The sequence below is a fragment of the Choristoneura fumiferana genome, chromosome 20 (genome assembly GCF_025370935.1).
Source record: "Choristoneura fumiferana chromosome 20, NRCan_CFum_1, whole genome shotgun sequence".
NCBI lineage: Eukaryota > Metazoa > Arthropoda > Insecta > Lepidoptera > Tortricidae > Choristoneura > Choristoneura fumiferana.
Window position 1 is genome coordinate 1,463,336 of NC_133491.1, and position 14,774 is coordinate 1,478,109.

At 41.3% G+C, this 14,774-nt stretch overlaps 1 protein-coding gene across 2 annotated transcripts in view; it reads left to right on the forward strand.

Moving 5' to 3' along the window:
• LOC141438912 (ubiquitin carboxyl-terminal hydrolase 8-like) overlaps nucleotides 1-14,774 on the forward strand; it is a 36,547-nt gene that overhangs the window by 5,191 nt on the left and 16,582 nt on the right. The window contains exons 1-12 of one of the 2 annotated variants that reach the window (XM_074102971.1): nucleotides 87-187; nucleotides 566-705; nucleotides 1,397-1,559; nucleotides 2,587-2,743; nucleotides 4,772-4,907; nucleotides 5,532-5,629; nucleotides 6,139-6,258; nucleotides 7,711-7,836; nucleotides 8,426-8,531; nucleotides 9,192-9,352; nucleotides 9,648-9,737; nucleotides 10,503-10,619. In XM_074102971.1, the coding sequence (XP_073959072.1) occupies nucleotides 657-705; nucleotides 1,397-1,559; nucleotides 2,587-2,743; nucleotides 4,772-4,907; nucleotides 5,532-5,629; nucleotides 6,139-6,258; nucleotides 7,711-7,836; nucleotides 8,426-8,531; nucleotides 9,192-9,352; nucleotides 9,648-9,737; nucleotides 10,503-10,619 (1,323 nt within the window). In that variant the 5' untranslated portion in view covers nucleotides 87-187; nucleotides 566-656. Of the gene's footprint in view, nucleotides 1-86; nucleotides 188-565; nucleotides 706-1,396; nucleotides 1,560-2,586; nucleotides 2,744-4,771; nucleotides 4,908-5,531; nucleotides 5,630-6,138; nucleotides 6,259-7,710; nucleotides 7,837-8,425; nucleotides 8,532-9,191; nucleotides 9,353-9,647; nucleotides 9,738-10,502; nucleotides 10,620-14,774 lie in introns of those variants that run through there. The other variant, XM_074102969.1, reaches the window with a different exon arrangement.

Sequence of the window (14,774 nt, forward strand, 5' to 3'; positions counted from 1 at the left end):
ATATTAAATAAGTGTCGGCGTCGGGAAGAATGTTTGGAGAGACTGTCGGACGTTGTCAGTGTTGTGCGTCTGTGTGATGGGGTGACGGTAATAAATCACGAAGGAAGTGCGGGTAGCTCGATATACAGGTGTTGTTGTACTGTACGCGCTGTGTATTGTATCATAACTAATATTACAAATGCGATAGGTGAGTATTTTAAATATAATTGACCCGGAAAACTCACGTCTTAAATCGAGTTTAGCCCGACATGTTTCGGGCTAATCCGTAGCCGTTCCTCTTCGGAGAAACTTTATTGCACAACGCAATAATTTTAAACAGAGACGAAATGCAGGGTAGACTATAGATAGGCGGTATTATAGCTTAAAAGCGATCTCTTCTAGATTACCATTTTGGATACGGAAACTAATACAAATACGTCGAAGTAGAGAAACAAAATAAGATAAATACAAATGTAATATATAAATACATATACAGTGCTCATACAATACCTATATACACTACAACGAACTTTGCAAATAATATTTTGTAAAACCAAATCATAACAAGAAACATTTTATTTCGCAGATATAACAAGGAGCAGAAGAACAAACGCTTGAACGAGATAAAGGAGAATGAAGTGATCAAGCAGAAGATTGATGAGAACCGGAAGAAGGCCATGGAGGCGGCGCCGGCGCCGGAACCCCCGCAGCCTTTAGGGCTCCCTGGTAATACAGTTTAGGGTTCTCCTGTTGAGGGGCTACCGAGTTTTTAGCTATAGGGGAAGGGTTGAAAGAGTATAGGGGCGAAGCGCGGCCGCTTAATCTGTCATCTCCCAGGATAACAGGATCGAAGGATTTTGGGCACAAATTTGTGCCTCTGGGAGAGGACAGGTTAAGAGAGATTGGTCAGAACCGGCGCCTTTTAGGTGTTTCCTCCGTATTACTAAAACATATTTTAAAGATGTAACGTGTATACGCGATAGAAAACATCTATACCTTCCGCCGCCTAACTTTGCCCAAAAGTTCATTGCCACGACTAGTAATACAAAAACTATAAAGGTATAATTCCAATAATTGGATAGGCACTATACCGTTAAGCGATTCGAACACGATTCGGGAGTAACGTAAAGACGTCGCATAAAAAATGTATCTCAAAAATGCGTCTAGCTGAGTATTAAGTAATGAACTTTTAGGCAGATTTATATGTTGCGTGGCATAGTTTTGTTATCATTCCAAAACTTATGATCTGCCGCGCAATATTTATAACCTGGTGTTGCAGTTGTCTATGGGCGGTGGTGATCTCTTACATCAGGAGACCCACTTGCTCGTTTGCCATCCAGTCGAATAAAAAAAAAAAAAAATTATACTACAGGTTTATTCCTACTCATACCCTTTTAGACACAACTTGTTTCTTCAGGTCTTGACGAAGTAACCATCAGGAGTGAGCAGCTGTACACCATCCTGAAGAGTGGCAAGCTGAAAGTGATGATCCTGGACGCTCGCCCCGGGAAGGACTATATGGAGTCTCACATCAACTATCATGCTTGCATCAGCGTCCCGGAGGAATGTATATCGCCAGGGTGGGAAAAATTAAATAGTTTAAATTTTATATATTATAACAATACTACAGTGAATAACACACACACACACACACACACACACACACACACACACACACATGAGATAAACAGGGTGCACGGGATAATTATCAACGTCGTCAACGATAATTAGAATGGATTGATAATAAAGTCTACCGGACGGACAAGACCGACATGGAAATACCGACATGATATTTTGTGACACGCCCATAGAAACTCTTGTCAGTTTGACACCAGTTTATATGGGCGAGTACACGAAATATCGGGTCGGAATTTCCATGTCGGTATTATCAGTGCTGTAAATAGTGTCACCCAGACGTCACACCATGCCAAACAAAACACCACATAGCTTCATTAGTTATTTGTGTCACAAGGGAGCAAAATGGTGTATTTACGGCGAGGGCGTACATTGAATCCAGAATGTAGCGAAGGATTCTGCAATAGAATCCTGAGCGTAGCGAGGGATTCTATAATAGAATCCTAAGCGTGATGAGGGATTCAAGTGTTAGCGCCCAAGATGAAAATAATTTGCTCCCGAGTGGCTCATACAACTTTTCACACCGAGCATTAATAAACTTGAAAAAATAATTCTAATATTATTAAAGAACAACCAGGATAGAAAATAGGTGGCTTTACAATTATCATCTTCAAAAATGGCATTTGCTATATTAGGTACACTTAGAAAGCCTTGAACAGAAAAGTTGCACTTTGCTCCCTCTCGCCAGGGAGGAAAAGTAACTTTCTGAAGGAGAGGTGTGAAATAGTTATTTGTGTCACAAGGGAGCAAAATGGTGTATTTACGGCGAGGGCGTACATTGAATCCAGAATGTAGCGAAGGATTCTGCAATAGTACCTAGTTCATGTGCCTATTGCATGTTATATTGGCGAATAATATCAGATAACATTTCAGATGACTATCGAATAAATTATCCATGATCATTTCTATGTTTTCCAACCCTGATGATAAAGTGGTGTATACCCCAATGTTAATTCCTTTTTTTTCTTGCAGGCAATCGGCGAACATTCTAGAACAGAATCTGCCAGCCGCGTCCAAGCCGGTGTGGGCCACAAGGGCGTCCATGGAGCTGATTGTGATGCTGGACTGGAACAGCACGGCCGTCATACCCGGGAACACCCTGCATCTGCTCAAGACTATACTACTGAAGGTATGTTTGGTTTTGGTGTTACCAGTGCCAGTTACTCCATGCATTCATCATCATATCAGCTGTAGGTCGTCCATTATTAGACAATTCAATTCAAAAATATTTATTTCGGATATACGATACATCTGCGCACATTATCCATAGGTGTTAGTAAAGGCTGACCAGGAATATTAAAACCTGACGCGAGGGCAGCGCTTGTACGTTTTATATTGCAACATTCTTTACACTTACTATACAATATCTATCAGTCATATTGACAACGGTGTTGGTGATGTTATTTAAAGGAATATTTTCTATTCCCTCAGACTTTTTCTATGACAACTTTTATAAATTGTGAATTATTTTCCTTATTAAGCTATGGATAATCTTCGGCATCTTAACGCACTAAAACACAAAATAACACTTTAAAATACCACGCGCAAACAACGTTAAACTTTGACAGCAATAGACAGGTGACATTTGAATTTAGTGTTACCAGTGGAAGAAATTAGTTCTATTGGTTTTCCGCAATATGGCGAGGTTTCTTATAATTCTGGTCAGCCTTTAAATTCAAGTCAATATTTAGACATAGGCCTCCAGTTGCTTCGGTTGGCAGCGGCCTGCATCCACCGTGTACCCGCGGCTTTAATCACGTCATCCGTCCATCTCGTTGGTGGACGTCCTACGCTGCGCTTGCCGTTTTTCGAGATATTGAACTCTGAAGTGACAATGTGTCGGGGGTTTATCAACTTTATTCGTTTGAAAGAAAATAAGAACACATTGACGACCGGATGGCTAAGTGGTTAGAGCACCTGACTACGAAGCTTGAGGTCCTGGGTTCGAATCCCGGCCGGGGCAGATATTTGTGTGAATAACACGAATGTTTGTTCTCGGGTCTTGGATGTTTAATATGTATTTAAGTATGTATTTATCTATATAAGTATGTTTATCCGTTGCCTAGTATCCATAGTACAAGCTTTGCTTAGTTTGGGACTAGGTCAATTGGTGTCAAGTGTCCCATGATATATTTATATATTTATATTTATTTACATTTATTTACCGAAATTCAGCACAAAAAATTAACAAATAAAAAGAAAAATCAGACAACCTTACGTAATCTTATATAACAGTGAAAAAGAAAAGAATTTTACTTTTCTTGCCGCAGCGTTGGTTTTCTGTATGACGCTTCACTTAAACTAACTTTAAATAGACTAATGGCGCTGGTTAAAAATTTGGTTAGGTTATTTTCGGTAATAAGTTTTTGGTAAAAATTTCATTTTGAATACAAGCTGTTTTTTGCTGACTGTACTTTTTGTTGACTGTACTTGTATTGTCACCCAAACTACATTTGCATACCAAATTGTAACCCCCTTATTCATAAACGACAATCAAACCTATTTTAGTTAAAATGCCGCTAAAATTCGTTTGTCCTTATCTGTCACTTCGACATTTGTATTTGTTAGAAAGGGACAAAGCATTTGTTAGTTAACATAGGCTTGTTAAGTTTTATGAATAAGGGGGTTTGTTATTAACTGTTGAAGAGTTCCGTCTTTTAAAGACGATCTTGGCCCGACTGCCATGATATCACTACTAGATTATTGTATTGTCGCACAATTTACATAAGTATACCAAATTTAAAGTCAATCAGACTACTGGAAGTTGGTGGAATTTATCTTGCAAGATTTGATTACAGACAGATAGACAACGGAACAGGTGAAACTAAATACAAGCTTGAAAATAATCTAACCAACGTAAAGTTGGAAAACCCCCGACGTTGTCGCTTCAAAGCTCAATATTTCAAAACGGCTGAACCGATTTAGATGAAACATGTCTAAGAACCATCGCTAGACACCCTGCTTTCAAATAAAAATCGAATCGGTCCACCCGTTTAAGAGCTACGGTGCCACAGACAGACAGACACACATATCGGTCAAACTTATAACACCCCTGTTTTTGCGTCGGGGGTTAAAAACAGCTGGTTGCATGACTTTGAGCCCTTTGTTCCGGAATGTTCTCGCAGCGTCACAGCTGACTTAACGTATTGTGTTCCAGTGGGACATCAAGGTGCAGTACGGACGGCCGCCGTTAGCGCTGCTCGGTGGATACGACGACTGGCTGCTGCGGTACCCCGCGCTCTGCACCAACCCGCAGCCAGCGCCGCGCGCCAAGCCACCCCGCGACATGCTCGGTACAGACAGACACACACACAGACAGACAGACACACAGACAGACAGACACACACACACACAGACACTGACAGACACACACGCACACACACGCACGCACGCACACGCAAACACACGCAAACCCACGCAAACACACGCACACACACGCACACACACGCACACATGCATACACACACGCACACACACGCACACACACACGCACACACACGTACACACACACACACACACACACACACACACACACACACACACACACACTTTCTAAATTATTGATGACTCGAGCTTTGCCTACCCACGAGCTGCGATAGTGATATAGGCTATTTTTGTAAAAAAAATATTTTGTGTTGCAGATATATAATTTTACTCGCAAATGTGATGAAAAACATTGTATGTCACACAGGCTGTACTGGAATTACGAACATCGACGTATCAAAGCTTTCAGTCTTCGACTTCCGGCTTCTAATAGTTCTCATTCGTAATTTCCTATTTACCGCCCGTAAGACATTTTTTTTTAATAAATAAATTAATAAATGTGTGGTAATAGTTAGGTCCTCCTAGGTCCTGGCGCGGCGTTTCTAGTTTAATTTGGTCGGAGTTTGTCTGTATTGTTTGGTCTGTATTGTCAGGTGAGATTGACTACCCGGTGTGGACAGAAGTGACCGCGGCCGCAGCGCCGGCGCCGCGCGCCAAGCCCGGCGAGCCCACTGTCGACCGCAGCAGCAAGGTAACCTGTTAACTACACTCAACTAATAGTAATTTATAAAGCTCTATAAGAGGGTCAAAAAACGCGAGTGACGTGGGTTACGATATGTGCGTAGCGAACATCGTAAGAAGAAGACCCCACGAACTTTTTTGGCTTACTTATATAACGCTGTATAATACTTATTAAATAAAATACAAAATTAGAGCAAAAAATTAATTTTTAACTTTAGTAAAAACTAAGTATGGCAAACGCAAATAGAATGTAAACAATAATAAAAGAAGGGGAATCATGAAAAACTTTGTAAAAAAAAACTGTCTGTTCTTATGTATGTGTTATTACTATAACGCCGGGACACGTGAGGTGCTGCAATATTAACCCATTCATTGCCGAGCGCCAGATAACGTATCGCCCATCGGCGTCTGCGGCATTATTTATTTATTTATTTATTATATTAGGGTCCACCAAGACGCCGATGGCCGGCAAGGCAACGGCACTGAATGAGTTAGCAAGGTATGTTGTTACTGTTACAGGCAGCGGCGTTGCAAATGTACGAAGAGCGAGCCCGCAACATGCAACAGATCCTGCAACAACAGGAGCGGATCGCTGACACCTCGCTCACGCTGGAGATGCAGCGGATAGAAGCCGAGCAGGTAACGCTGAGTTAGACACTTGTTGCTGCAACTGTTGCAAGCGGCGTTGCAATGGATGGCAATTAGTGGCGCTGCGGCTCGGCTGCCGGCGCGCGGTTGCTCTAGCGGCCTTCAAAGAGATTTCATACAACTTTCCCGGCCGCTGGCCGGCAATCATCATCATCATTTCAGCCGTAGGACGTCCACTGTTGGACATAGGCCTCCCCCATAGACCTCCAGTCGCTTCGGTTGGCAGCGGCCTGCATTCACCGTGAACCCGCGGCTTTAACCAGGTCATCCGTCCATCTCGTTACGTTGCGCTTGCTAATCCGCGGTCTCCACTCGAGAACTTTTCGGCCCCAACGGCCATCTGTTCTCCGTCCTATATGGCCCGCCCATTGCCACTTCAACGAGCTAATTCGCTTGGCTATGTCGGTGACCCTTGTTCTTCTTCGTATCTCCTCATTTCTGATTCGATCCCGTAGAGAAACCCCAAGCATTCTTCTCTCCATAGCTCGCTGAGCAACACTGAGCCTATTTAAAAGCCGCAATGCGACCGTCTTTTGTTTGGGCACGCACTCTGCGGCACGGCTTACGACAGCACCACCCGCCCCGCAGCCGCCGCGCCAGCAGACAAGCACGACTGGGCGACGAGACTAGCGTCCCGCCAGCTTCATTTCTTGTTTTTAGGGTTCCGGAGCCAAAATGGCAAAAACGGAACCCTTATAGTTTCGCCATGTCTGTCTGTCTGTCTGTCCGTCCGCGGCTTTGCTCAGGGACTATCAATGCTAGAAAGCTGTAATTTTGCACGAATATGTAAGTAAACTATGCCGACAAAATGGTACCATTAAAAAATTTTAAAAAATTTTTTTTAGGGTATCACCCATAGACGTAAAGTGGGGGTGATTTTTTTTCTCATTCAACCCTATAGTGTGGGGTATCGTTGAATAGGTCTTTTGAAACCATTAGGGGTTTGCTAAGACGATTTTTCGATTTATTGACTTTTTTGCGAAATATTCAATTTCATTAAAATCGAGCGTCCCCCCCCCCCCTCTAAAATCTAAACCGGTGGGTAGAAAAAAATTCAGGATGGTAGTAAGTATATCAAACTTTCAAGGAAAACTATAACGGCTAAGTTTGCTTGAGAATTAGTAGTAGTTTATGAGTAAATAGCAGCCTAAGGTACTAAGGTATAAAATATACCTAAACTTGGAAGATTCCGTATAAAATAGGAAATCCTTAAAAAAAAAAATATTACTTGATTTTTTCGTAATGGCTACGGAACCCTATTCTGGGCGTGTCTACACGCTCTTGGCCGGTTTTTTTATTTTATTTCATGTCGTGTTTGAGAAAAGCACTGTTCGAGTCTCGGCTGGAAAGTGGGGTTGCTATATCTGCTTGGCCGGCAACCCCCTACTTTTCGGCCTCTGCAGTAATGTACTAGTAGTAGTTTTATGAGTCGTTCTGTGGCAGGACTGGGAGAAAACCCACATCCAACGGGAGACGGAGCAGCGCGACGAGCTGCGCGCCGTGTACAAGCTGCGGGAACAGGAGATCATCTCGCAGCTCATGCAGTTAGAGAACAAGCAGTTCGACATGGTAAGTCCTAATTACTCTTAATTTGATAGCTTTATAGCGACATCTCTTGTCCGGGTGAGCGGTTAGTTATGATGGGGTGCTGAAAGTTTCTCGATGAGGGCTAAAGCGTAGATGTCGCTAGTGTCGCTGCTTGAACAAGCTGAGATATGTGGTGCATAGGAAATTTGAAGGTGAAATTTGTGTCTGTACTCCTGTCCAGTGGTGGTATAGCACGCAGCACGGAATGCTGAGGACCTGGGTTCGATTCCCAGCGCTGGTCTCTTTTTCTGGTTTTTCTGCGCATCTATGTTTCAGTTTGTATTTTCGATGGTAAATCCGTTACGTACTACTAACATCATCATCATCCCAGCCTATATACGTCCCTCTGCTGGGCACAAGCCGCAGAATGCGAGGGCTTGGTCGCGGGCCAAGTGCAGATTGAGAGATTTACTTTTTTTTATCGGTCTGCCTATTTCTGTAACTAAAATGACCCTACACTGCATACTTTTTGCTACTCTGGATATTCATAGATACAGATTTGTACGGAACTCTCGGTGTATGAGTCCGACTCGCACTTAGCCGGACCGATTGACTCTAAAGTTGTCTACAGGAACAAGAGAACTTGAGTCTCCGCGAGCAGCTGGAGGAGTACCAGCGACGGGAGAGGGCCGAAGCTGAGCGCCTGGCCGAGTCCATCGCCGGCGAGGACGCTAAAGGTAACTCACGCTGCTTGTCTTTTACTTACGGGAACACACGAGTCTGTCTGTAAGAGCTTTTGTACTCGTCGGGTTTCTAAATACATATATCTAAATAAACGAGATTAGCTGAAACCAAAGCGTTTACACTCCGGTGGATCGAGCCGTGAATAGAGCGTAATTGGGACGACCGGTGGACGATTTGAAAAATAAAACTTACATTATTAAACAACAAGAAATATATCGAATAATATCGTGTTTTACAGTAACATTTATTGTTTATGTATGACCTACACTGTCGATATCCAAATAGAAATAATGAGTTTTTTTTTTTATTTAATCAAACGGCACATGCTAATACACAAAATTTTGGTATCGCCAAACTGTTACCAGTTTGTTGGCGATGAAGCGCTCAATACATTTATTGAATCATGCAGCATACAAAACAGTTCACAGCTAAAAACTAACATGCACAAAATACCTACTTACATTTTCAAAAAAACCGGGTTCGATTCCCGTTATAAGTTTTTTTTTTTATCTATAAATGCAGTTTTTCTTATTACTAAAATCGATGACATGGTTCCTAAGAACAGATCTTCTTCAGACTTATAGTTTCAGAGTTTCCCATACTGACCGATCTAAATGAGCCACCCTGTATAATGAACACTCTTGTGAGCGCAGAGCAAGCGGCGCAGGCGCGGGAGTTGGACGCGGCGCGCGCGCGCATCGACGCCGTGCGCGAGCAGCGGGAGGAGCTCGACCGACAGCGGGAGACGCTCGAGCGGGAGCGGAAGCGGAAACTGGCCACCGCCCGGGAGAAACGCAAGCCCACGCTGGACAAGGTCAGTACGGCCCGACTCTTGTTGGACTGTGGAATGCAGACTAGAGGTAAAGAGGTAGAGGAAGAAGCGGGATTGGCAGCGGGTGGCGCTTGAGCGGGAGCGGAAGCGGAAACGCACCACGCACCGCCCGGGAGAAGCGCAAACCCATACTGGACGAGGTCAGTGGGCCCAAGACGACATAATCGAGTGATTAGAGAACCTGACTACGAAATTTTATATATTAATATAACAAATGAACAAAAAAGATTAAAATTCAACACAATAGATATAAAATTACTGTTTTTTTTTAAACTAGGATGAAGATGGTGACACATACATGGTGTCACCTGACGATGGACCCGCGTCTGCGCTCAACCGGTCGCAGTCATCGCCTAATATTGCTAAGGTATTACATTACATGTCACCTTTAACCCTATGTTTATTCTATATCGAATATTCACTGTTTTTAAACCCCGGCGCGAAATAATAACTACTTATCATAGGACACTTGACACCAATTGACCTAGTCCCAAGCTAAAGAAAAAAATAACCTAACCATAAAAATTTCATTTTTAAGACAAGCTTTTTTTGCTGACTGTACTGTACTTGCATTGTCACTCAAACTACATTTGCATACCAAATTTCAAGTCGATGCTATCAACCGTTGAAGACTGTCTGTCTGTCCTGCGGAGACGATCCTGGCTGGATTACCAGAATGTCACTACTAAATTATTGTATTGTCACGCGATTTACGTAAGTATTCCAAATTTCAAGTCCAATCTGACTACTGGAAGTTGGTCACATTTAACTTGAGGGATTTGATTACAAACAAACAGACAGACAACGGGACAGGTGAAACTAAATAAAAGCTTGTAAATTCCCAGTGCTGGTCTCTTTTTCTGGTTTTTCTGTGCATCCATGTCTCAGTGTGTATTTTCGATATGGTTTCACGGGATACCCGTAAAAGTAACAAATTTGGAGTTGAAACAAAAAAATACAAAAAGACTCCAAAAACCAATCATTATTTATAAGGCCTATAGTGAAGCACCACTTCTCGGATCCATAATTTCATCACTGGCAACACACATTGGTTAAAGACTCTTTCTTTATAAGGGTTTATTTCATAACAAATAGCTCTGTTTCTCCGTTCTACAACGCATGTTTCTCGCAGCAACTGTCGTCGGACGAGGAAGAACCAGCGCCCTCGTTCGACCGCAGCACTAAGCCGGCGAAGGTCCTGCCGAGCCAGATGCACCAGAGGGACTTCCAGCCAGTCTGGGGGGACGTGGTGAGTACACAGACACACCAGCATACAGAAGGGTCAATTGACTTTTTAGTGTAGCGGGTTGCCATGGTGACGTCTCCTGGGTCACTTATTAAAGGGATAATTTTATGGGGTTCAGATCCACTAAATGTTAGGAGTTTTTACAGTTTTAAGGTAATTCCTTCGTGATTCATCTCCTAAGTATGATAGTAGTACACATTCATTGCAAACATTTTTCTAAGCAAATGTATCATTGGTGTCTCCTGAGGTACGTGACAGAATAACAACACTAAAAAGTTGATTGACTCAGATGTGAAGTAATACCAACGAGAAGAGATAAATTGTCATGCAATGAGACGGAAAGGGAGCGATAAAATACTAATAATGACGTATCAGACAAAGATCTCGTCTCGTTGGCTTTTCTTTTAGTGCGTAATGGTTTTCTTATTTATTTATTTGGTCGAATTTTTCTTGTACATCGTGGCCATGGTTACGTCCCCTGACAACTCTTTAAAAACATGAGTTTCTATAACTTCTAAGCCCTAAGCACATTAGTAGCATATTATAACAGTTTTTTAAAGAAACTCGGTCACTGTTGTGTCTTGGGCAACGGGACAAAATATAAAAAGTTGATGAAAATGACACTCTTTTAATACAATAATGGGGAATGGATGAAAATTTTAGAAATGCTTAAAACTTTTTTTAGGAATAACCTTTCTAATTAACAGAACAAAATATCAGATTAATAAGTAGCATCAATTAATTTTAAAAAATGAAAGAGTTTTCTTTACCGCCAAATTATGACAGTCCGGTCGGTTACGGGTTGTTCCATAGTCCAGAATAAAAAACATTAAAAAAGAATTTGTGTCTTTGACTCGATCGTTTTAACAGGTGACACTATACCGGCTCAGATAAAAGCGACATGGAAATACCGACCCTGTTTTTCATCTACACACCCATAGAAGCTCATGTCAATTTCTATGGGCGTGTACATGAAAAACAGGGTCGGTATTTCCATATCAGTATTATTCGGCCAAGTAAAGAGTGTCACCTGTCAAAACGATCGAGTCAAAGACACATAAGTTCTTTTTTAATGTTTTTATTCTGGACTATGGAACAACCCGTAACCGACCGGATTGTCGTAATTTGATTGATAATTCAGTTGCCGTACTTTCAGTTGTGAAGAAAATTAATTGATGGCGGAGGTTTATTTTCGTCCGCCATAATTTTGTCGCTAAATACTTAAAATATGGAAGCATATTGTGGAACAATTTGTACCGTGTTAGGACCACCTTCTACTCTATACATATTCAGACGCTCGGACTTGTATTTGACTTGAATGATGCCAGTCTATCCATTTTTAACCCCCGACGCAAAAAGAGGGGTGTTATAAGTTTGACTGCTATGTGTGTCTGTCTGTGGCACCGTAGCTCTTAAACGGGTGGACCGATTTAAATGCGGTTTTTTTTTATTTGAAAGCAGGTTTTCTGGCGATGGTTCTTAGACATGTTTCATCAAAATCGGTTCAGCCGTTTTTGAGATATTGAACTTTGAAGTAACAAAGTCGGGGGTTTTCCAACTTTTTTTTGGTTAGGTTAGTGTATTAAAATGGGTTAGTAAATTAAAATAAATAATCAAAAATTAAAATAAAACCGCCCAAGTATAAGTCGGTTTCGCGCACTGAGCGTTCCGTACCTACTGCAAATATTCATGAAGATCTAATGTTAGCAGAGCCCTGCTCCTAAGCAAAATGTGCGCAATGTTATGTGTTTACAAAAATAGGACTTTTTTCAGACTTTTCTTCATCTGTCTGTGTGTGGCATGGTAGCTCTCAAACGGATTGAACGATTTCGATGCGGTTTATTTTACGTGAAAGCGAGTTTCATTGCGATGGTTCTCAGTTATGTTGGATAAAAATCGATCCTGCCATTTTTGAGATATAGAACTTTGAATTGACAATGTCAGGTGATTTCCAACTTCTCCAAGTTACTTTGGTTACCTAATTAATTACGAACTCTAATTAATACCTAATGAGGTACGGAACCCTAAGTCCGATATCGATATATCATCTACATATATAATAAGATAAGTCAACCGTGCTAGCGAGGTGACGGGTGCATGTCAATATTATATCCACCCACGCCCTTTACGTAGCACGAGGGACGTGACTCATCCAGTATACCTGTGCAGTCGGTAGGACTGGGTGTTGGTTTGTCCTTCCTTATCCAATCAGCTTATAGACAGGAGAAAGACTCCATGATTAATGCAGTCATCCATATACACGGTGTCTTGAAATTTATGCGGAGTGTTTTGGCAAGGAATAGGGAATATAAGTGGAGCACAAAGTTTCTCTTAAATAGATTAACGTGAAACAAAAGTGTAAAATAAAACAAATGACTATATACCTACCGAATTTCATCTAAATTTAATTTAAACGTGAAAGGGAAACAACCAAGCAGACTTACACACATTCACATTATAATATTAGTGAGATTGTCATCCACCCTACATATGTTTACCAAATGTGAAGTAAATCCGACCACTGAAAATGGTTCAAAATTAACTTGCAAGATTTGGAACAAATAAATGTATGGGATAAAGTTAAATAAATAAATAAAAAAGATAAATATAAGTTAAGTATAGGCGTAATCAACGAACACAACTTTATTTTAATTGCAACACAATCAACCGCCAAGGCACTTTGTTAGAAAGAAACAGAGTTATACTAGGCGACTACCACTATCGCTCTCACTCATCAAATTGCTTATTTTTAACACTTCCCAAGTTATCGCTAAATCATAAATCTTTGCAAGCAAACCCGCCAGTCGTCTACATAGCGTGTCGTATGCAAAGCAGCCAAGGCGAGGAATCCCTACAAACGCCACAACATGAGCAGCTTACGCGTAATGGCGGGCAGACACACCTCGTGCACTCGCAAACAATTAGTAAACAGTAGAAAAACAGCCTGTGCAATAAATAAAAATAAATAAAAAATAAATATCACGGGACAATTCACACCAATTGACCTAGTCCCAAAGTAAGCTTAGCAAAGCGTGTGTTATGGGTACTAAGCAACGGACAAATATAATTATATAGATAGATACATACTTAAATACATATTAAACACCCAAGACCCGAGAACAAACATTCGTATTTTTCATACAAATATCTGCCCCGGCACGGGAATCGAACCCGGGACCTCAAGCTTCGTAGTCAGGTTCTCTAACCACTAGGCCATCTGGTCGTCAAAATCGGCAGTGATTTTATAACCCTCGACTTAAAAAGAGGGGTGTTATAACACCTCTCCTTTTGACACCAACGTATTTTTGTGGCACCGTAGCTCTCTAACAGATGGACGATACGATATACGGCTCGATGATACCGGCTTTATTACGTGAGAGCGAGTTTCCTTGCGGTGATTCTTAGCTATGTTTAATCGAAATCGGTTCAGCCGTTTTTATGATATCGGACTTTGTAATTAACTGTCGGTTTTAACTGTCTAATTTGGTCAGCTTATTGCACAGATATTGATATGCTCACATAAAACAACCGAGAAAAGTTTAAACACCCTGAAACTAACATTTCATTAGCGGAAAAAACTAGTATGTTTACAAAATTGACAGCATAATGGGGAATAGGTAGGAATGCATGGAACACAATTTATCACTTAAATAACTAACGGTTCGTGATACAAAACTGGGAAATAAAACTAATGACAGAATCAACATTGTCTGCTATTGTAAAATGAGGAGAATATTGTAGTAGTAATATAATATAAGCGAGCAGTAGAAACGAGCGAAAAAAGTCAGAAGAATATAAGGGTTACTTGAATTTTACCGGTAAAATGAAATCAAAAATATGTTTTCGTTTTTAATTGAATACCTACATTTAATTGAATGAAAAGTATTTGTACTGTGTTATGTTGTATTAATAATACCAATTTTAAACAAGGAATGTTATAATCCCAGCCTATTTACGTCCCACAGCTGGGCACAGGCCTCCTCTCAAAATGAAAGGCTTAGGCCGTAGTTCCCACATACACCATTAAATTACTTCACAGGTGTGTACAGGTTTCCTCACGATGTTTTCCTTTACGGTAAATTGTAAATTTTCTGAGGTGCGGGCCCGGGTTTGAACCCACGAACCTCTGCTTGAGAGGCGATAGGTCAAACCACTAGG